Source organism: Ammospiza nelsoni, chromosome 7 (genome assembly GCF_027579445.1).
Source record: "Ammospiza nelsoni isolate bAmmNel1 chromosome 7, bAmmNel1.pri, whole genome shotgun sequence".
NCBI lineage: Eukaryota > Metazoa > Chordata > Aves > Passeriformes > Passerellidae > Ammospiza > Ammospiza nelsoni.
This window is the reverse complement of record NC_080639.1, coordinates 4,538,378-4,559,215: the sequence shown is the minus strand read 5'-3', so window position 1 is coordinate 4,559,215 and position 20,838 is coordinate 4,538,378. Positions and strand designations below refer to the sequence as shown.

The window sequence follows — 20,838 nt, the reverse complement described above, 5'->3', positions numbered from 1 at the left end:
TGTTGCCTGTGGTTCCTGTTTTACAAAGAGGCTGTGGAGCACTCACTGGTGTGGGAATAACTGTGCTGCATTGACACTGAGTGTCCTGATGCTCTCAGTGCCCCTCTGCTCTGTGGGGAAGGTGGGTTTTGGGTAGGAAAGGCCATTCCCTGCCCTGGCTAAGCAAGGAGCTGTTCACTGTCTTTGGGGGCTGCTCTCACCCACAGTGTGCCCCCATCCCTGGTATCAGCAGGCATCAGCACCTTTCCTGCCCCAGGAGTGCCTTGGCCATAGTGAGGCCCCTCAGAACAGCTCAGGAGCCTTTATGGGGTGACTGCTGAAGGAGAGCAGTGCCCCTGCTGAGGTCTGTGCCCTATCACCCACCCACGCTGCAAAGGGAAGATTAGAGGCTGCATTTTTGGGAGGGGCTTAAAGCTGGGCAAAGCCTGCTACAGGTCTCCTCCTGTTTGCCTTCTGGATATTTCAAGTGCAGACCCACCCTCTGCAGGGATGTTTCCCTTTCCTGTAATTCCTGCCCTTGGTGAGAAGGCTTCTCTGACACCATGGGAAGGGCTGTGCCCTCACTTTCTTCTACACCAGTGCATTATTAAGAAAGGTGACGTGCCACCTCTGCTCCCAGCCCCAGAGGGGGCTGACAGGGGCTGGAGGTGCTTCTGCTGAGGTCCTGGGCTCCCAGGGTCCTGCTCTCAGCTTGCCCAGGGTGGGGGACAAAGGCTTTGCCCCCACTTGGTCCCACAGGAGGGTGATGGGCTCTTGGGAGGACAGCTGTGGTGTGGGAATCTCATCATGGATGGGAGGCTGCTCTCTGTGCCCACAGCCAGTTGCTGGGGTAGCAGTACTGGATCAGCCCTGATCTCGCTGCCTGAGGGGCTGCTCCAGCAGCAGCTCTCAGGCCTCCCTTGCTGGGTGAGCACCAGGGGTCTCTCCTGCCCGGGCTGGCACTGGTGGCACCTCTGCTGTCATGCCCAGGGCCTGCTCTGCTGGCAGGGCTTGTCCCTGTGAGGTGCATCCCTGCAGACATTCCAGGGCAGGGAGGGGTCCTGCAGCAGGTCACATCCCGTGTAACTACAGTGCTGGCAAAAAGGCTCTGGGGAACAAGTGTTTGGGTTTTTTCATCACTTTAAATTTACAACAAATTGAAGTCTGCTTGTTAATTACTGCTGTGATTGAATTTAAAGCCCTTCCCTCCCTGCAGCAGCATCATGCAGCGGGTGCCCAGCCATGAGGTAACAGCCGGGATTGCATCAGCAGGGCAGCACCAGCCAGTGCAGGGGCTGCTGCAGCTCACACGTGCTGGGGGGTGCACTGGGGCTGGGGGCACTTTGGTGGCACCACATCAAGGCACAGGTCTGGTGATGGCTGATGAGCAGAGCCCACTGATGCCTGTGGGCAGGGCTCCCACACCTCACTTGGCGGTTTATTTTTAAACCTGGCTTGTTTGAGGCACGCTTTCTGTTCTTTCTGTCTTCTCTACCCAGACTACTCTAGCAGGAGTCACTTCCTCCCAGACTGGCCCACAGGGGTCAGGAGCCACCTGGGCTCATCCTTACCCAGTGGTGAGCACCTTTGCCATGCTGGTGCCATGCAGGAACCTGTGAGTCACCACGGAGCCATTGCCTCACCCGCTGCTGACGCCAGCCCTGGCCACAGTCAGGTTTCACTTTTGTTCTCCTACCTGGAAATCCCACACTTGGGATTTCTCACTCCAAGCAAGCCTGAGTGGTTCAGCCTCACAAGGAAAGGGTTTCATCATCACCATCTGTGCTGCTCTCCTGGAACAGCACCATTGGCAGCTGGTGATCCCTCAAGTTTTAGTTTTTCTATTTTTCAGATTCTGTGCTGCTCTAGTATGTAATTCTGACCTTTATATTAGGGGATGGTGAGCTCTCTTCACAGAGCAGGGAGACAAAACAATTCCTTCTCTAGCTGGGGACCAAGGACAACCAATCCAAATCTCAGGCCCAAGAGCATAAACAATGTGGACTGAAGAGAGAAAAACAAGAAGGATGGGACTTCATAGGCTAAAGCTGTAATTGGACAATTATCTCCAATATGTAAATGGACCAGAACTTACTAAAGTGTGAGACTCTGTGACCAGTTGTCCATTTTGTGACCATTTTGGTTCAAGGTATCCAAAATGGTATCCGAGGGTGCAGCCTTGGCTGGGCTCTTGTGCTGCCCAAGGTGTATCCATGGAGGTCTTCTAATAAATCCCTGCTTTATTCTTTAACTCTGTCCAGCCTCTGTTCTAGGTCAGCCTTCACAAGGCATCGCTGGGACTGGAACACTGATTGTGGTGGGTCCCCAGTGCCCTGCAGACTCTGTTGGGCACAGTCTGATGTCCCCAACCTGTGCTGACTTTAGGGAACTCTCCACTCCTGGCATGGTTTGGAGGAGCTGTGGCGAATGCAGCCATGCTTTGCTGGGCTATGGTGGAGTGTGACATTGCCAGGCAAGACACGCACCAAAGCCCAGGATGGGCTTCATCCCATGAAGAAAAAGCCCTCAGTGCTGCTCAGCCAGGCCCCTGGGGGCTCAGCTGTGTCTGAGGAGGCACAAATCTCTGAGCAGGGAGATCCTCATCCCTCCATCCCAGCCTCCATGGTTGCCGGGGGCCGTGCTCACGGCCTGGCTTCACCCCGCAGCTTTAGCTTCTCTTTGGTGCCTCTGAATTTCCTTCTGCATGTGTGAAGAGATCAGGTTTCGCTTTACTTCTCCAAACAGAAACGACACCTGGGAGAGAAAAGCCACAGCCGTGGGAAACAGGAGCCCAAGCTGTCCCACGAGGATGTGATGCTGCCCTGTGACCCCACGGGTGACCCGAAAGTGTCTCGGCAGAGATCGGCCGCGTGGGACCGTGGCTGGTGGGGGATCACCTCTCTCTCATGGGGGCCACATTTATTTTCCATCTGTTGGGATTTTCTGCCAAAGTGCCCTCTATTCCAGCTGAGCAGTGTCTGTTTGGATGACCGAAGTTGTCTTATTTATGCTGGTTTGGACTTGTATTTCGCAGCTATACTGATCGTGAACTTTGCTGTGTAGAATAAAAATTAATCTCCTGTGGGTTTCTTTAATGGGAGAGAAAGGAAAGACAAGGCCATTGTCCTGTTCCCCAGAAGGGCAGACAAGGGACCCCAGCCCACACCAGGGCTCAGGCTTTAATGACTGACCTCCCCTAAGCTGCTGCTGTGAGGGAGGCTGGCTGGGAGCCTGGTCCAGTGGCCACATCCATGGCTGGATGGAAAACCTGTGCCCACCACGCTCTGGGGCTTTAGCACCACGTTCTGCCGTCCTGGCTCTTTTCCAAGCTGTGTCTGTGTCCAGTTTGGACAAAGTGAAACGAGCCACTGTCCAATCCATGCTGCCCCATCCCATTCTTCATCTCCATCATGGTTTTCCAGGAAAAATTGGAGCCCTCTGGGATGCTGCTGGAGCAGGGGAAGGGCTCAGGAAGGGCTGGATGGACCCTGTCAGTCAAAAGCAGGTCCTGCTTGACTTCTTCACTAATTGAACATGAGCGAGGAAAGTGTTCTGGTGGGAAAGAAGGTGAATGGTATCCAGGGCTGCACTGGGAGGAGTGTTCCCAGAAGGCTGAGGAAGGTGATTCCTCCCCTCTCCTCAGTGCTGGTGAGGCCACTCCTGAACTGCTGGGTGCAGTTTTGGGCTCCTCGGTGGGAGAGAGACATGGCAGGGACTGGAGGAGTCCAATCAAGGTCAGGAAGGTGATGCACAGGAACATCTCTGCCATGAGGAAAGGCTGAGAGAGGAGGCTCAGGGGCTCATGGTGGTGTGAGAGCACAGCACAAGCTGAGCCAGGGAAAGTCCATCTGAACACAAGGAAAACAGAGACTCTGAAGTGTCTGCTCCATCCCTGGCCACTGTCCTGGGCAGTCTGTGCCAGCTGATCCTGCCACAGCAAGGGTTGGCTGGATGGTGTTGAGAGGTCCCAGCCCACCTCCATGAGCACAGCCATGCCACTCTGCTCACCCTCAGGGGTACCTTTCCACATGCTTCCACAAGAACTTTTCTCCTTTTCTTGGACTCTTTGAAATCAGCACTTTGGCTCCAAATATGAACATTAAAATTGGGTCCTCCTGGAGTGTTCTGTGGTCATCGTGCAAGGCCCTGCCAAATGCATTTATGCCTTTTACTTCCTTACTGTCCCTGCTTCTTAGATGCAGGCATTGCCCTAATTTTTTGTATTTAATGCTTGATGAACTCATGAGACTAAAAGCTCAGCAGTGACCACAGGAGGTTCCCTTGATGGAGGGACAGTTTGCTGAGAGGTAGATTCCAGCTGTCAGCAGAGGTATGTCAATACACCCTATTTGTGTGAACAGGGAGGAAAACCCAGCCAGCTCCAGTGGCAGCCCTGCTCGTCTTCATCTCTCTCCACAACTGTATCCCATCTGGAAAACTTCAGGTGGAAGTGCTTCTGCTTTCACCTTTTTCCCTGCTGTGGTGGTGAACCTTGTCCCTCAGATAACACAGCCATAAAAGCTCCCACCTGCAGCCTGGACTGTGCAGTGCCCACTCCTGGCTGCTGCTTATGGCCCATGCCTCCCCCACGGCCTTTCCCATGGAGAAACTGAGGCCTGAATTCCTGCTGCCACTCAGGAGGCACCAAAACCCTCCTGTCCCCATGAACCTTTTGCCCCCAGGTGTCTCCCACAGCTTTCGGCTCGGGGTGGGGATCGGTCATGCTGGTGTCCCCCCACTTGCCAGCCCCAGCATCCTCCAGCATCCCCCGGCATCCCAGGCTGAGGCAGAGCAGGCAGGGCTGGAGGCAGCAGGGCAGGTAACAGGGAGGCGGGAGATTCCCTGCACCACTTTCATTTTCTTGTTTCCAGCTGCACCAGTCCTGGGTTTTCCTGCCAAGATGAAAGCAGCAGGTAGGAATAAAAAGCTGGAGATGGGGCAGCAAGGCAGTCACAGCGAGCAAGACAAAGCAGCTCCCCAGGACAGCCAGCAGCTCAGCAGCTCCACATCTGAACAAGCCACCTGCAGCCCCTGTCAGGCACCTCTGCATCTGAGATTCAGCGGATCCTGCCCGGAGTCCTGCGGTTCATCCTCTCTGGCATCCTGCACCTCAGCCTCCTCACCCCACCGCATGCCATGGCCGGCTGTCAAGCTTTCCTTGCCAAGATGTTGCACCTCAGCCTTGCCCCACTGCTCGTGCTGGTGCTGGGGGTCAGCCTGGGGGCTGCCTTTCCCCATGACACCCTGGGGAAGGGCTGCAGGCTGTCCCAGTACCAGAGCATTGCACCCGAGCAGCGGCACGCTGTGGACAGGATGAGACAAGAGTTTGTGAGTACTGCTGGCAACGGGGGGCTGTGGGCTGGCAGGGGGCAAGGCACAGGGGATGCTGAATTCAAGACCTGAGTGACAAGGTGCATGTTTTCTGCGGCAGTTTGGGGATGAGCAAGATGCTTTCCAAGAGTGTTTGGGGACATGAAGGATGCTCGGCCAAATTTTGCGCTCAAGGCTGGCCGGGGTTGTCCAACATAGCCAGGAGTCACAATGAGAGTTTTTCAGTCTCTCTCTTGGTTTATGCCTGCAGGTGACCACCCACAGATGCAACACCAAGCTCTTCCACCGCAGATGGAACGCGGTGAACCTGCCGGTAAGAGCGAGGTGATGTAAGGGGGCACAGCTCTCCTGTCTGCTGCTGCCACCTCCACCTGCACACCTGGGCAGGTCTGTGAGACCCCATCCTCCTAATCGGGTCCCTAACCTCGACACTCTCCCCCACAGGTGTCCGACCGAGTGCTGCTGGTGGCGGCCGAGCTGAACCTCACCACGGCCATGCTGGGGCTGCCCGCTGCCCCCGCCTTCGCCGAGCTGTGCCGGGAGCCCCTGCACTTCTTCAGGAGCGCCCGGGAGGCCGTGCAGGGCTGTGTGAGTGCCTCCCCCGAGCCCTGCGGGCCGGCTCTGCCCTGTGGGGCCGCTGCTGACCCGGCCGCTCTCCTTGCAGGTGGATCCTTCGCACCAGCCCTCGGGCAGGCTGCGGCACTGGCTGCACAAGCTGCAGAACGCCATGCGAGCGGTAAGTCAGGCCGCCGGGGTTCTGCGGGCTTTTGGGGCGTCAAAAGGCGCCTCTGCAGAGCTGACCCAGCCCATCTCGCCCCGCAGGAGAGCACCGAGTGCCTCAGGGCCACCACCATCCTGCACGTCCTGCAGGTGCTGGACAACCTGCGCTGCGCTGCCCTGCAGGACAAGTGCTGAAGTGATGAAATGCTCAGGTGCTGAAGGGCTCAAGCGCCCTCGGACCCAGCCCGCAGCATCGCCTCTCAGGGACGCCCGCAGAACCGGGAAAAAACGACTGCACTGCGCTGTTACTTCCTATTTAACCTATTTCACCTATTTAACCCTTCTTCTCCCTCATGCGAGCTGAGGAAACAATTTTTTTTCTTTATTTTTTTTATGGTCTTTTAAATTATTGGCTCGGGTCGGGATAATGCCCTTCCTGAAAGAACGTGAATATGCGTATTTATAAGGTACCTTTGTTTTTCTGGTTCTTAAAATGTTTTTAAGGAGATCTAATTTTTTACCTGCTATTTATTAAAGAGTATATTCTGCATACTTGCTTGTATGAGTTATTTTCTTATGTGCTATTTAATATGAAAAAAAAATAGTTAACTAAATTACCATAAGCAGATAAGCTGCCACCACGTGTTTTTAGTATGCTTTTCTGCAATACCACAGCACAGGTATCGCCTGCACATCCTTGCAAGGACATTGCCCGAAAGGAACCTCGTTGCGTTTATTTTGGGGGGCGGGGAGAGGAAAAAAACCTGCGTGGGATGTTGGGTTTTCTGGAGAGCTTTCACGGATTCTGTCACTCGGCCGCGCCCCGTGTGCTGCCGCCTAATGCCAGGAGCAGCGCCCGGGGCAATGAAAACCCGTCCGGAGGGAAAAGCCCTTGGGGCAGCACCTCCCAAGGGCGGGGAGAGCCCCGGGGGCGCGGCTGGAATTTCCTATGGAATGCGGGGTTCGGCTCGTTCTCCCCAAAGCCGGGCTGCGGGAACCTCTGCTCTGTGAGCCTGGGCTCCCAGCAGGCAGATGCCACGAGGGGAGAAATGACGATGAGGACTCCATCTTATCAGAAAGCTAATTCCTTTATTATATTGTACTATATTATTCTATATTATATTACCCTATAAATCTGCCAAGCACTCAACTCAGCTGCCCAGAATCTCGTGGCTGTCAGCTGGCAGTCCCGACACACACACATGGATTCAATTGGCCAGTGAATCAAAACACTCACACCAGAATCCAGTCGCCAATTGCATTCAGGTAAACAGCCTTCCACAATGCATTCCACTTTGGTACAACACAGGTGCAGCAAATGAGATAAGAATTTTTTCTTTCTCTGAGGTTCCTTGCTTTGATTCCCAGAAAATATCCTTGGAAGAGAAATGTGGCCACAACCTCCTGGCCCTGCTCCCAATTTTACCCTTTGCTTCTGAAGGCTTTTGAGAAATCCCTCTCTGGGACTCCCTACCTACAGCCAGCATCCATGAGAGGAGGATGTTTCTAGGACATCCAAAGCTGAGTTATCCAAACAATACATGGATCTGGAGGGAAAAGCCTAAGAAGGAAGAAAGGGCTCTAAGCAGCAGGCCTGTGCTGGTTTAACCAGATTTCAGCAAGCTCAGTGCCAGTTTGTTCTTGGGGAACAGGCAGTGGTACCGCTGCAGTGAATGTTTAGGTTGCAGCAAGTATTTATTTCAGTAGCTGTCTGCCAAAATTCCCATGTTTCCAGCTCTGCCTTCTGAGCTGGGTGCTGCTTTCATGGCTAAGTTTTGGTTCCCTTATTTAGTGGAAGAACTTAAGTTTATGCACCTGTTTTACAGCTTTAACAGAACTTTCTCATGTTTTTGTGCAGTCTAGTATAACACCCAAGTATTCACTCTCCATTACTAAATACACTCTTAATGATAGTTTTTTACACTGATTCCATCACATGGACTTGTGCTTCTATATGATTTATATTTCTATTTGATTGATGTTAGAAATAACAAATAAAGTTATTGGCTTTTGCATTTATGTATTAGCTTTTGCAAGTTATTATTGATCACAAAAATCCTGATATAGTACAATTTGTAATTACTGCTGCTGATGTAGTATAATCTGTCATTCATGTATAGCTTTTATAAATAGTAGTGTAATATACACTATCTTAGACTGTAGCATAATAGACTGTGAAATGTTAAAATGCTTTTACATGTAACTAGCTCAGAAAATGGTGTAAAATAATTAAGTGATTTCCCACATTAGGGACTATCTTATCTGAAAGACAAGATAACAGAAACAGAAACCAGAGCACCAAGTAAAAGAATTTATTAACCCTCATTATCAGGGAGTGAAAATACAACAGAATGGAACCACAAGAAGAAATAAAATATATTAGTTTAATCTACAAGATAGCATGAGCACAAGTCAAAGGTTAAAACCAAGCAAAAGAACATCTAAACTCAAAGGAATGTTGGAATATGTATAAACTCTTATGAATATGCATGTATCCCCTGTAATGTAACAGTTTATAGAGAACATGGTTGAAGTTTTTGTTTATTTTTTTATTTTGGCAAATAGCCAAGCACCCCCCCAGCACTGGATTTTATCCGTTTTATCCCTTAATAAACTTTTATAAAAAATTTAAATAGTGAGTCGTGATTGACTGTTGCATATTGATCTTATTGACATTTTGATTGACTACTCCATCTGATTCTCTTGTCCTCCACTCATCTGCTGCTGGAATGTAGAAATAGTAGATTAATTTGTGTAGATTAGTAGATTAATTTAATTTAATTAATGGTAGATTTAATTAATAGTAGATTTGCCTTAACCAAGGCAAACACTGCAGCCTGGCTAAGCTGTGCTCCTGAAGTCCCCCTGAAAATCTGTGAAAAATGCATATTTTATGATTGGTTTTTTGCAAATATTCAAGTGAATATTATATGTGTTGTATTAGAAAGTTATGCTGTATTAATTCTCTTAAGTAGTGTGGTAAATATAGTTGTAGGTTATAACATGTTAAAATAGAAACTATGCTATGTAGGATACTTTTTTCTAAAAGAAAGGACTCACACTGAGATAGCAGCCACAGGACACCTGAATCTTTCAGAGAAAGAGAATTTATTGCTCCATTATCAGAAGAAATAAACTCCTGCCTGCCTTGCTCAGCCATGAAGATGCTGTCAGGATTCAGAGGAAGAAGTTGACACTGACCAGACAGAATGCTGTGTCTGAATGGAATTTATGCATCCTGTCTGAGGTGTATGAATATGCAACAGGTTATTGTTTTTAAGGGTTAATCCTCTGTTAACGTGGGTCCTTTTTTGGGCTTATTTTGCCCAGAAAAAGGTACCCGGACGTCCGTAACTCTTTGTTTCTATTGTCTCATATTGTCCTAATTAAAATTGTTCAAATTATTATCACTCTAATTGTATAACTATTTTTGTAACCCTTTTATTACGATTAAACTTTAAAAAATTTTAAAACCAAGTGATTGCCGTTTTTCCACACAATCACTGCTTTTTCTCCCTCTTGGTGTGTTCCTATTTGCCATAGACTCAACATTAATTTATATCACAGCTGAATCACCTCCCTTTCCACAGCAGTGTGAGGGGACAGGAAAAAATGGAATTTATTGGAAATTGCTCGCCAGGAAGGTGGTGGGATCACCATCCCTGGGGGTGTTTAAGGAATGACTTGTTCCTCAAACGAGGAACCAGGAGGTGTTCAAGGACGGGGCACTCAGTGATGGTGAAGATCAGTCAAAGGTTGGACTCGGTGATCTCAGAGATCTTTCCTAACCTTAAAGATTCTGTAATTTCCTTTACAAAAAGTGATAAAATGCGGCCTGGGGACAGCTAATTCCAACGACACCAGCTCCCCCTCAGGCACTGCGGCTGCCGCTGAGGGGCGCCTCGGGGCAGCGCCACCATACTGGGGCGCTCCCTCGGGGCAGCGCCACCATACTGGGGCGCTCCCTCGGGGCAGCGCCACCATACTGGGGCGCTCCCTCGGGGCAGCGCCACCATACTGGGGCGCTCCCTCGGGGCAGCGCCACCATACTGGGGCGCTCCCTCGGGGCAGCGCCAACATGGCGCCGCCCTCCCGGCGGATAACGGCCTCCCCGCCGCCCTGCCAGACTCTCGCGAGATCGCGGCGGGGGCACTGCCCTGCCCCGCCTGCGCTCTCGCGAGATCTCGGCTGAGGGAGGAGGAGGAAGAGGAGGAAGGAGGAGCCGCCGCTGCCGCCACCGCCGCTGCCCCGGGCCGGCGCCGGGGATGGTGTTGGCCGCGGCTGCCGGGCCCTGACGCCTCGCTCAGGTACGTGAGGGCTGTCCCCCTTCACTCAGTCCCCGGCTCGGGCCTGGCCGCTCCCGCTGTCCCCGTATCTGCCGGCCCGCCAGGCCTCGCTCCCGGCGGGGTCCCCCGGCCCCACAGCCCCGTGCCTTGCCCCGGCTCCGGGGAGCTGCAGAATTCCCCGGACTTTTATTCCCTTACTCAGAAATCAACACAGCACCTCTCCCTTCCTCCTCTGCAAAGCCTTACCTGCGGTTTCAGAGTGCTTTCTTGCTGGGTTTCACTAAAATTTGGGGCGCAGCCGAAGTGAATTATTTCTTTTCCACATTGGTCATGCTCCTCTTAGGTTTCCTCCTTGTTCGGGACAAGTTGTAAAGGTATTTAGGCATTTAATGTTCATCGAAGTTGAATTTCTTTGAAATCAGCGCCTAAAAGATGGGGGTATTTCTGAGGGAACAGCTGGTCTGCAGCTTACAGGCATTTTTTTCAGTGTTTTTTTTTTTTTTTTTTTTTCTCTTTTGTTTTAATTTGTGGCTGCGTTCATTACATTTCAGACCCCTACTCCCCTCTTTTTTTTCTTAAATTTTTAACTTTTTTTTTTTTTTTTTTTTTAAGCAGCTGTTGTTTCTTCCTTCTCCGGGGAAAAAGGCACTGTTTTGTTCTGCTTATTCTTTCTTCCTCCGGGGTAAAACCTGCAGTTTGTTTCGGTCGAGCCAGCTGGATTTTACATTCACCCCGCACTGTACTTTTGTTTTTGAACATAAATCTCGGAGCTGACACACACATCACTTGTCAGCGTCAGGGAGCTTGACCTTCTTGTAGATCTCACCAGAGCTTCCTGCTGTTAGGGACTGCTGTGAAATATATATATATTTTTTTTTTTAAGCTTTGTTGCTCGCTTTTCTGTTAAGCTTTTCTCAACTTCCACCTAAAGATTATACCCTGGCTTTTTGCATTTGCCCCCCTTTTATTTGGTTGAATTAATTAATATGATTTAAAGAATAAGCGGTAGCTGTACCCCCCATTTTAGCTGTTGGGGGGCCTGAAGGGTTTGGGTTTTGTCAGCATTATGTTGGTTTTAGCCAAAATATTCAAAAAGGAGGAATTGCCTTCAACTGGGAGTAGCAGCAAAACAAATGAAGCCGTGACAGATCGGATGTTTTGGCTTCATGGCTTTGGCATTCTGAGCACCTTTCACTGTAATTAATTCAGCAGTGTGGTTATTTTCTAGAGTGGATGGCTGGCACAGCAGAAGCAACTCTTCATTTCACTTGTTTGGTCTCTGTGTGTCAGGTTTTTGCCCTGTGAGACGTGCAGTTTGCAGCCTCAATCCCTTTCCTGTGCCCTGGGAGCTGTCTCAAAGCTCACTTCCTAGTCAGAGAGTTGTTCCAGGAATCCCTCCCCTTTCTCCTTTTTGTTTTTTTCCCCTTTTGGCCAGCCAGGAGGCAGCTGTGAGTGTTGCCCTGAGAGGTGTGCAGGAGAGTGGGGGGATTTTCACAGCTGTTTTTCAGCAGGAGCAGTGTCAGGCCGTGAGATGGGGGTGTAAACACTGATGTAAGCCTGACCTCTCTCCAGAAAACTGAATTTGCTCTTGGCACCTCCCTCAGTGCTCCCAGCCCAAACAAGCTCATTCCTCAGGTGCTGAGGACATCCCCACCTTTATTCACCTGTTGTGATGGTCCTTCCCTCCTTATTCAGCTCTGACCTGGAACACAGGCTGGGCAGAGTTAAAGAATGAAGCAGGGATTTATTAAAAGGATTTCCTCCATGGATCCACCTTGGGCAGCACAAGAGCCCAGCCCAGGTGAATCCAAAATGGGCACAAAATGGACAACTGGTGACGGGGTCTCATGTTGGAATCCTAAATACTGAGAATTTTAAACTTTCTGTGCTGAAGGGCACAGACCCCAGAAATACTATATTTGACCTAAGACAGTAGACAAAGTTTCCAAAATTAATTAATAACACTAAGATTACAAGTGTGTAGTTTTATTAGTAAGTTTTATAAGTTCTGGTCCATTTGTATATTGGAGTTAACTGTCCAATTACAGCTTTAGGCTGTGAAGTCCCACCCTCCTTGTTTTTCTCTCTTCAGCCCACATTGTTTATACTTTTTGGGCCTGGAGCTTGTAACATTTGTCCTTGTTATTTCTCAGGAACACATAATCAGGGAATGATTAATGCAGGTGCTTTAATTGGAGAGTTCTGGGTGTCTGGGGTGGACAAACCCCAATCTGACTCCAGCGTGGGTTTGGGATGAACCCCCATCATGATGTTTTATTTTCTATCGTTGTATAACTTAAATATTAATTATCAAAATTACTTTGTTCTGTTGAATACATTGATTTCATCCAAGCATGGCTTTCTCATAATCCCCCTCAAACCCCTTTCTCATGATTCTTCTTATGACTAAACAATAATTGCATCTAATTACTAAACGTTCATCGCATCTAACAATCATATCGCTTATCATATACTGATTACACAGGTGCAATTTCACAGGATCTAGTGAACACAAGGCCTAACATTTACCAGGGCCTGCTAAGCCTGACTTTCTTTCTAGCTCCCTGAATTTTGTGATTTTAAAATCTTTCACTCTCACTTGGACAAGCTGCAGAAGGATTGTTCTGTCTGCCTGCCCTGTGAAGAGAGCTTGATAACATTTAATACGCAACTCTGAGTTACGCACTAAAGCCGCAGAGGATCTGGAAAATACAAAAGCCAAACTTGGGGCATTCCAGCAGCCCTGAGGTGTTTCCCCCTGCCCCAGGTGACTGTCCCTGTCCCTGCCCTGTGTTGCAGGTGGCAGCAGCAGTGATGCTAACTCTGGCAAGCAAGCTGAAGCGGGATGACGGCGTCAGAGGCCCCCGAGCGCCCAGCGCAGCGTCCGACTCCACTCGCAGGGTGTCTGTGCGGGACAAGCTGCTCGTTAAAGGTGAGGGAGCTCAGGGAGATGTGCTGGGCTTTGCTGCTTCTGGCTGTGCTGCCAGAAACGGCATCATATTGCCTGTAAGTTCCCACAGGTATTTCTGAAATTATCTGTTTGATATTGCAGCAGCTCTCTGGTCACAAAGGGACAACTTTCCATGGTATGGTTGTGGGAAAGGCTGTGAGAAGCTCAAAGAAAAGTATTATAAACATTTGTTACCTTAACTTGCTGCACCTGGTATTGTGAACATGTGGAATGTGTTATGGAGATGTGCTTACCAAAGGGTGGTTTCTTAATTAGCCAATGGTGATGGTGGTTTAATTGAAGGACCAGTTAGGTCCAGTCCACCTGTAGTCAACTAGGGTATGAAAAAGCAATGGGTTTCTTAATAAAGAAAATTATTATTAGCCTTCTGAAATACATGGGGTCTATGGCAATTATTACCTAGCTGGGGACCCATTGTGATGGCAATAGGACACTTATTTTTATTGAATAATGAAAATCAAAACAAATGTCCCCCTTACTCTGTTGGAAATTAGTTCCCCTTACTCTCTTGGAAATTAGTCCATCATCAATTAAAACATGATAAAAAATTGTCACATAAGTGGCACTGAATGTAGAGGAGGAGATTGTCAACAGAGGTATATTTGCCTTAGTATGAAGGTGGTTTTTGAGCAAACCATAACTGCCTGTCACAGGAAAAAAACATCCTGAAAGTCACAACAGTGTTTTGGGGGTTTTAATGGCACAGGTGAGAGGCAGCACACTTTAAAAAGATTTTAAAAAGCAGTGCAGTGTGAGGTTTTTCTAGGCCTGGAGTCACTATAAGTTGAGTGTGAAGTTGTGAATAATAAAGCAGTGATTGTGCTGCAGTGTGCTGTGCTTGAGGAAGGGTACTGTAGGTTTTTACTAGCTGGTGGAAAAGAAGCCCCAGACCTGCTGCTTGGCAGTTGTGGGTAAATGGAGTATTTAATGAGACAATAATGAAACTATTTTATTGTTAAATCAGGGACAGCTCTTTCCTGCACTTAATTTTTTTTTGTAGCATAGATAATATTATATGTAAAAATCTATAGGTGCTGACAGCTTGCAGTTATTGTGGATTTAAAGTCAGGTTCAGTCTCTCTGGTGATAGCTGAATGTTAGTGGCAAAGGAATGTGTTGTTTACCTGAAGTTTCTGCTGAAAATCTCCAGTAGCAAATACTATTTTGTTCATGTTTAAGCTGCCACTGTTGGGATTCCTGCCAGTCAGAGGAAATCCACATTTCCTGTTCCTGTTCCAGGATGATTTGAGGCTGACCTGGCTGTCATTGCCTGGCTGATATTACCTAACTAGCCCTGCATATGTTTTTTTTCTAAATTAGGGTAAATTCTGTCAGAGATCTGGAGCAAGGTGTCACTGCTGCCTCAGTGCACTGGGAGTTCCTCAGCTGGATTGTGGGAATGTTGCATCCACAATTTTCTCCCTGTATTGTTTAAGGACAGGGAAGTTTTACATGCTTTAAATCATGATTGTATCACTCTTACACTTCCAATTTGGAAATCCTCATTTCAGTTCTGAGGGGGAATGATTCAGGCAGCAGAAATAAGCTCTTTAACCAGGCCAAGCACAAAGCCAAATTACTAAATATGTATAATCTGAGATTTTCCCTAACCTACAGGTATAGACTTGAGGGGGAGATAGCAGTGTGAAATAAATATTCTTTATGTGAGGGGGCAAAGAAGTTTTAGATTTACTCTGTCCTTAGAGTAATCATGTTTTTCAAAACCATGCCCAAGTGTGCAGAGGAGGAAAAGAATGTAATCTGTAGAAAATTTGTATTGACATTGTAATTTTATTTGCTGTGGCTGTGATAGCAAGCCAGCTATTTAAATAAAAGTGAGTATTAAAAAAAAAAACTAAGTAAAACTAAGTATTTAAACTAACTGAGTTCAAACTGAGTATTGAATGAGTCCCAGTCTGACAAATGTTAAAAGCAGGTCAGTGCTCACATGGATCTAAACAAGTATTGAGTGCTGGATCCTGAGGTTATTGTGCATGGAAATGAGTGCTGTAGGTCACTTAGAGAGTCACCATTAAAGGGATTGGTGAAAATGTGCTCTAACAGAAATCTGCAAAGGCACAACAAAGGTTGGTAGGCATCCTGCTTACTGCATAGGTAATGCAGGTAAAGGAAAATCAAATTAGAGTCAGTTTAGAGTGATACATGCAGAGGCTGGAATGAAAAAAGGAAAGGGGAGAAGGTAAAGGAAACTCTTGGTTGAGTCAGGAGGTTCAGAGTGAAATCCCTTCCCTTCTGAACTCCTCAGGGAGGAGTCTCAGGCTTGGACTCATCAGTTATATCTAAAAGAATTAACAGAACTTAATCATAAAAGCACTTGAGTGTCATATTAATTATTAGTGAGCTATAAACATAGAGTAGATTCAAGATAATAAGATATATACAGTTTTATAGTGTGTTCAGGTCAATGCACGCACATAGACAAATAGATATAGATATAGATATGCACACAAATGTGCAAAGATAACCCACACATGTATGGAAATGTATGTATACATGGGAATACATATTAAAAATTCCCCCCCAGAATCAATGAAATAATCTTGTAAATACCTTTTTGGGATTACTGGAATTTTCTGAAATTCAAGTGGGAATGATAGCATTTCTTTCAGGCTGTAATTCAGCTAAGGAATGTTAAAAAAGCCTTCAGGGAATGACTGATGATTCCTGCTCCCATCTCCCACCTTGTCCAGGCAGCAGAGTTCCTGGTGCAGTTCAGGAGTGCTTCATTCACCACAGCTCTTGTGCAAAGGCCAGGGCCTGGTAGGAATTGCTGGGATTGCAGAGCAGAGATTGGGATTGGGGATGCAGCACCACAATCATGGTGCTCTCCCAGAAGAGCTGTCAGTGTGCTGAGGGTGATTTCTGGCTGAAATGGGACTGGCAGGAGAAGCAGATCATTCCAGTGTCACTGCTGGAAGTGACAGGGGACAGTAATGGGAAAGGCTTTTTGGGGATGTTCTCTTTTAAGCTGCTCAAGCTAAATGTCAACCATTTGTTTACAAAAGTTTCTGGAATTTGCTTCAGCACTTTGAGCTGCAGAGACTGAGAGGAGTGCACTTGCGATGCTGAAGGTGTTTCTAGGTCATGTAGAGATGGCAGGAGTGCAGAGCCTGCTGCAGGTGTGCACACAGCAGGGATGATGCTGCAGCTGGAGCAGCACCAGTGCTTGTCTGTGGAGCTGTCAGAGCTGCACTGCATCCCAAAGCCAGCAGTAAGTAGGACTTGTCACTTGTGCCCATTTTGGCTGGAGTTACAAACAGATGACAGTGGCAGAACAGGGGAAAGGCTCCATCAGGTCACAAATCAGAAGATACTCTCCTGCCTAAAAGAAGAGAAATCCTGGCCTTCAGCAAGGGAGGAGGAGGAGATGGGAAAGGCCCGGAGTGTTGTGCCAGTGGTGAGGCACCACTGTCCTGTCCCTGCTCCCCAGTAAATGGGGATCATCTAATAAATCCTGCAGACAGACAGATGTCTGCCAGCTTTGCTAAGGCTGTTGGCCAGACACAGACAGTGCCTGTTTTTTTCTCTGGAGATAAATTGCAGACAGCCTTGTTTGTGCTGATGGAGAGTCCAGTACAGATCTCTAAGGATGTGTTGTCACACTGACAGCCCTGCAGCCCTCAGTTGTGTCTGTCCTCTGCCTGATCAGTAGATCAGTTCTGTTTTGGTTGAGGTGATGACCACAACCCAGCCACTGACAAGTGTAGGTGATGCTTAAAACTTTTAAAGACTTGGCACAAATCAACTGAAAATAGGAACAATAAGTGCTAAATTAGGTATGATAGCTATTTGTGCTATGGGTGTGAAGAAACATCTCAGTTGGTGTTTGAAATAATGTGTCAGGCACTGACCTTGAATTTATTGATGGATGCATGTTAAACAGGCTTTGTTCTACTTTGTTCCACTTCCGTTTTTGGGGAGAAGCTGCTCTTAAAATACTGGTGCCCTATGTTGGTTTTTCTTCAAGTTGTTCCTTTGACTGCTCATATCCAGCATTGTCACAGATTGAGGTATCAGTCGTGTCTCAGGACACTTGGGTTGTTTTATGGATGTATTATGAATAGAAATCTCTCTGTCACTAAAGTTTTATTAATTCTGAGTCATTTGGAAATTCTTTTCCAGCTGTAGAGAGGGTCTAGTAAAGCACAGCTTTGTTCAGAATTCTGTGTGACTCATCTGCTCATCTGTTTTCACTGCATTTCCATCTAGGCTCAGTTGGGGAGTAAGGCCCTAATTCTGTAAGCCTTGTACCCAAATGAAAATAGAGCAAGCAGCACAATTGCTTCAGCAGCTTTCATTTTGTTCTGTGCTGCAGAGGCAATTTTTAATGTCCTGTTCATCTCCAAGGGGAACTTCATTAAGCTGGGAGCAGGGGCCACATGACTGCTCCTCATGGTGAGCATGCAGTGCTGAGCTTGAAAGGCAAATCCTTTCTGAAATGTAAAAAGGGCTGAGGACACACCCAAGATTCATACTGTGTAATGAAGGTGACTGCTAAAGGGAATTGGAGATAGAGAGCATCCAGGATGGCAGCACAAAGGTTGTCCCTTACACTGCATTTTTGGTAGTGCACAGAAACTTCACCATTTACTTTTATATTACACTTTTATATTTATATTGTCACATTTATGTTCTTAGTTTGATTGTGGCAATTTGAAATAACTTAATATATGTGAAAATGAATTAACAAGCTTTATTCCGTGATTGTGTTCAATATCTTTGGCTTTTACCACTACATTTCTGTAACCAGAAAATATTGTGTGTGCCTCTGGTTAAGCCTGAGAGAATGGAAGTGGGAAACTCATGATGAAAGTGAGGTGAATATCCATTGTAACTAAAAATGAGAGAAACCATTTATTTGCTTCCTTCAAGCCTTTAAAAATAGTACTATCCCTCCTCACAAAAACAGGTGAGGAAAGTTGAGAGAGGAGGAAATACTTTTATTCTTATACTGGGCTGTACAGTTCAGAGGAGCTAAGCAGGGAATGCTGTAAAGATAACTGGGTAAGGATTAGGAGGCAAACAGCATTTCCAGAATTAATAGAGTATTAGAATTAGTACTTAGAAAATGGAATTTTTATTAATGTCAAGGTATTTAATCTTCATCTCTGGAAGTGTTAAAGAAGTAAATTAAAGAGGGACCTAAACAGGAGAGTGGGCTTTTGAACAAAACCAGAGAAGCAATACTGCTGTGGGTGAGAATGGTCACTTGAGGAAGTGAAGCTTTTATTTGGTGTACTTAAAACCAAACTGCAGCTCCAAAATGAAGCAGAAAGTCTGATTTTGTGGAAGGCTTAGTAACCAAAGCACTGCTAAACTCTGACTTAGGGTGAGGGAGCAGAGCAGTGGGGTTGTGGCGTGTGCACTGAGCATTCATAAACCTTGTACACACAGCAGGAGTGCTCCTATTTCTGTCTGGAGAACTGTCATGGCCAGGGAGAGTTATTGTTTGTGAAATCATTTATAAATAACTCTGGCTGCTTAGGAGCAGTATGGAATAGAGGAAAGCTGAGCCACAATCTGTTTGCATCCAGCTCTTGCAGTGTTTGTGCTGGCTTTAAGTTTAAACCTTGCTTTTTGTGGAGTCCCTGTCGTTGGAAGGAAAGATGAATCTGACTCCATGTTCTTAGAAAGTTAATTTATTATTTTATGATCTATATTATATTAAAGAATGCTCTTTTTTCCTTTTTCTCTGAGGCTTCTCAGCTTCCCAGGAGAGAAATGCTGGGCAAAGAGGATTTTTCAGAAAATATGACAGCCTTTTTTATGGTTTAAGGTAGATTTGGAACTGTTCAAGCAGGTGTGTGCTGGGTCAGGACCAGGATTCTGAATGTTTCCTGCCACTTGGGTTTTCTGCTTGTCTCCTCATCTTAATGCCATGAATTGAGACACAGATGCAGGTTCTCCACAAAATGACCAAGAAAAGTACTCAAACTGAATTTTCTTCACTGTTCAGCTGTAGTGACAGTCATTTCTTGCAAGAGGATCTCAGAAAAACTTTTGGTTTGTGTGGGAAATGGATTTGTAAAGAATTTTTAAAACTTTCAAGTCTATACAGAATTGTATACTTGTATGTATCTTATATATTTCTATATATGTTAACACTGAGGTAAGGTGTGTTGATTTAGGAAGGTTATGGAATAGAGATGATATTCTTCAGAGAGATTGAAATAGAAATAAGTTTTAACAAGTTTTAAAATATGATCTTTTAAAATACTGCAGCAGTGACATTATACCACAGACAGGAGATGCTTTTATGTACTAAAGAAATGTTCTGGTCAGTGCTACCCATAGCCATTCTGATAATTTACTTTTGCCCTACACCTTTAGGTCAAAGCAGAATGTGAATAAAAAAGGTTATAGAAAAATAAGTATGTAATATACACATATAGGTTATATAATATTAAAAAAGATTATATATATTCTTTTTATATTATATCATTTATAAAGGTTATAAAAGACTGGATATCTTAGAGAATTAGAATTGTGAAAGATGAATTGTAGTAGGACTGTGAGAAAAAAATGGGTGGTTAGTGTTAGAAGTGTTGTGTGGTAAAAGTTAATAGGTTGAAAAATATTTGTAAGGTATTGTATTGAGGAAATAGGTTGGAAAAAGGTTTGTTCTTTAATTTAGTGAAGCTTTTGGAGCTCTTGGCAGTTCAGTGCTTTGGAGCTCTGTCGTTTCCATGCTTTGCTTGTTTACAAATCTCTGTTAAATGGGTTGGCAGGCTGCTCAAGGGGTGTTTGCTTACACAATGCTCGTGCCAGAGGTATTGATTTATGCAGAGAATGTGGGAGTTAAAGCATCAGAATCTCAATGGAGCTTGAATGCTCTGGTCCAAATGTTTGCTTTGGGAGCAGCAGCATACAGAAATGGTTCCAATGTCACTGCTGTCACCACCAAGAGACTCAGAATTTGGGAAACCCTCAAACACTGAGCTTTGGCTGTTAAATGTGCTTGTTAATTGGTGAATCACCAGTGTGTGTTCATATGGCACAGTTAATAGTAACTTCTTTGCCTGACTTGATGCTGCTTTAAACATTCAAATTATTGATGCAGATCTTTATCTTCTTTGGCTTCATGAAGTTGTTTCATTTAGTTTGGGGTTTGTTGCAGAGTTCATTAGAAGCCTTAATTTTGGGTCATTTGTCTTTGTTTCCAAAACTTCTGTGTGGGTTTATTAGCACAGCATTCATTAGAAACCTCAGTTTTGGGTCATTTGTCTTTGTTTCCAGAACTTCAGTGTGGGTTTATTAGCACAGCATTCCCACCTGTTTGCACACCTCCAGAAAAGGAGCACAGTGCTGCCTTCTGCTGGCTGTGAGCGTTTTGTTTTCCTGTTTTCACCAGAAAACCACTCATTCTTGTGCCAAGGCAGAGAGAAACACAGGAGTGTGCACACACCACGGGGAATTTTCACACTTCAAAGGAATTCTGGTGATTGTAAACTCTGTGCTGAACCTTGCAGGAGGCAGAGCTGCTCAGCTCAGCCCTTGCTGGCACTGAGCATGCTCTGCCCTTAAATATCT

General features: G+C 46.5%; 1 protein-coding gene across 2 annotated transcripts in view; it reads left to right on the top strand.

Moving 5' to 3' along the window:
• Positions 1-10,222: 10,222 nt before the first annotated feature.
• The window catches only part of UBE2F (ubiquitin conjugating enzyme E2 F (putative)), a 59,308-nt gene continuing 48,692 nt past the window's right edge, over positions 10,223-20,838 (top strand). For both annotated transcript variants that reach the window (XM_059475870.1, XM_059475869.1), the window contains exons 1-2: positions 10,223-10,337; positions 13,116-13,248. In XM_059475870.1, the coding sequence (XP_059331853.1) occupies positions 13,131-13,248 (118 nt within the window). In that variant the 5' untranslated portion in view covers positions 10,223-10,337; positions 13,116-13,130. The remainder of the gene's footprint in view (positions 10,338-13,115; positions 13,249-20,838) is intronic.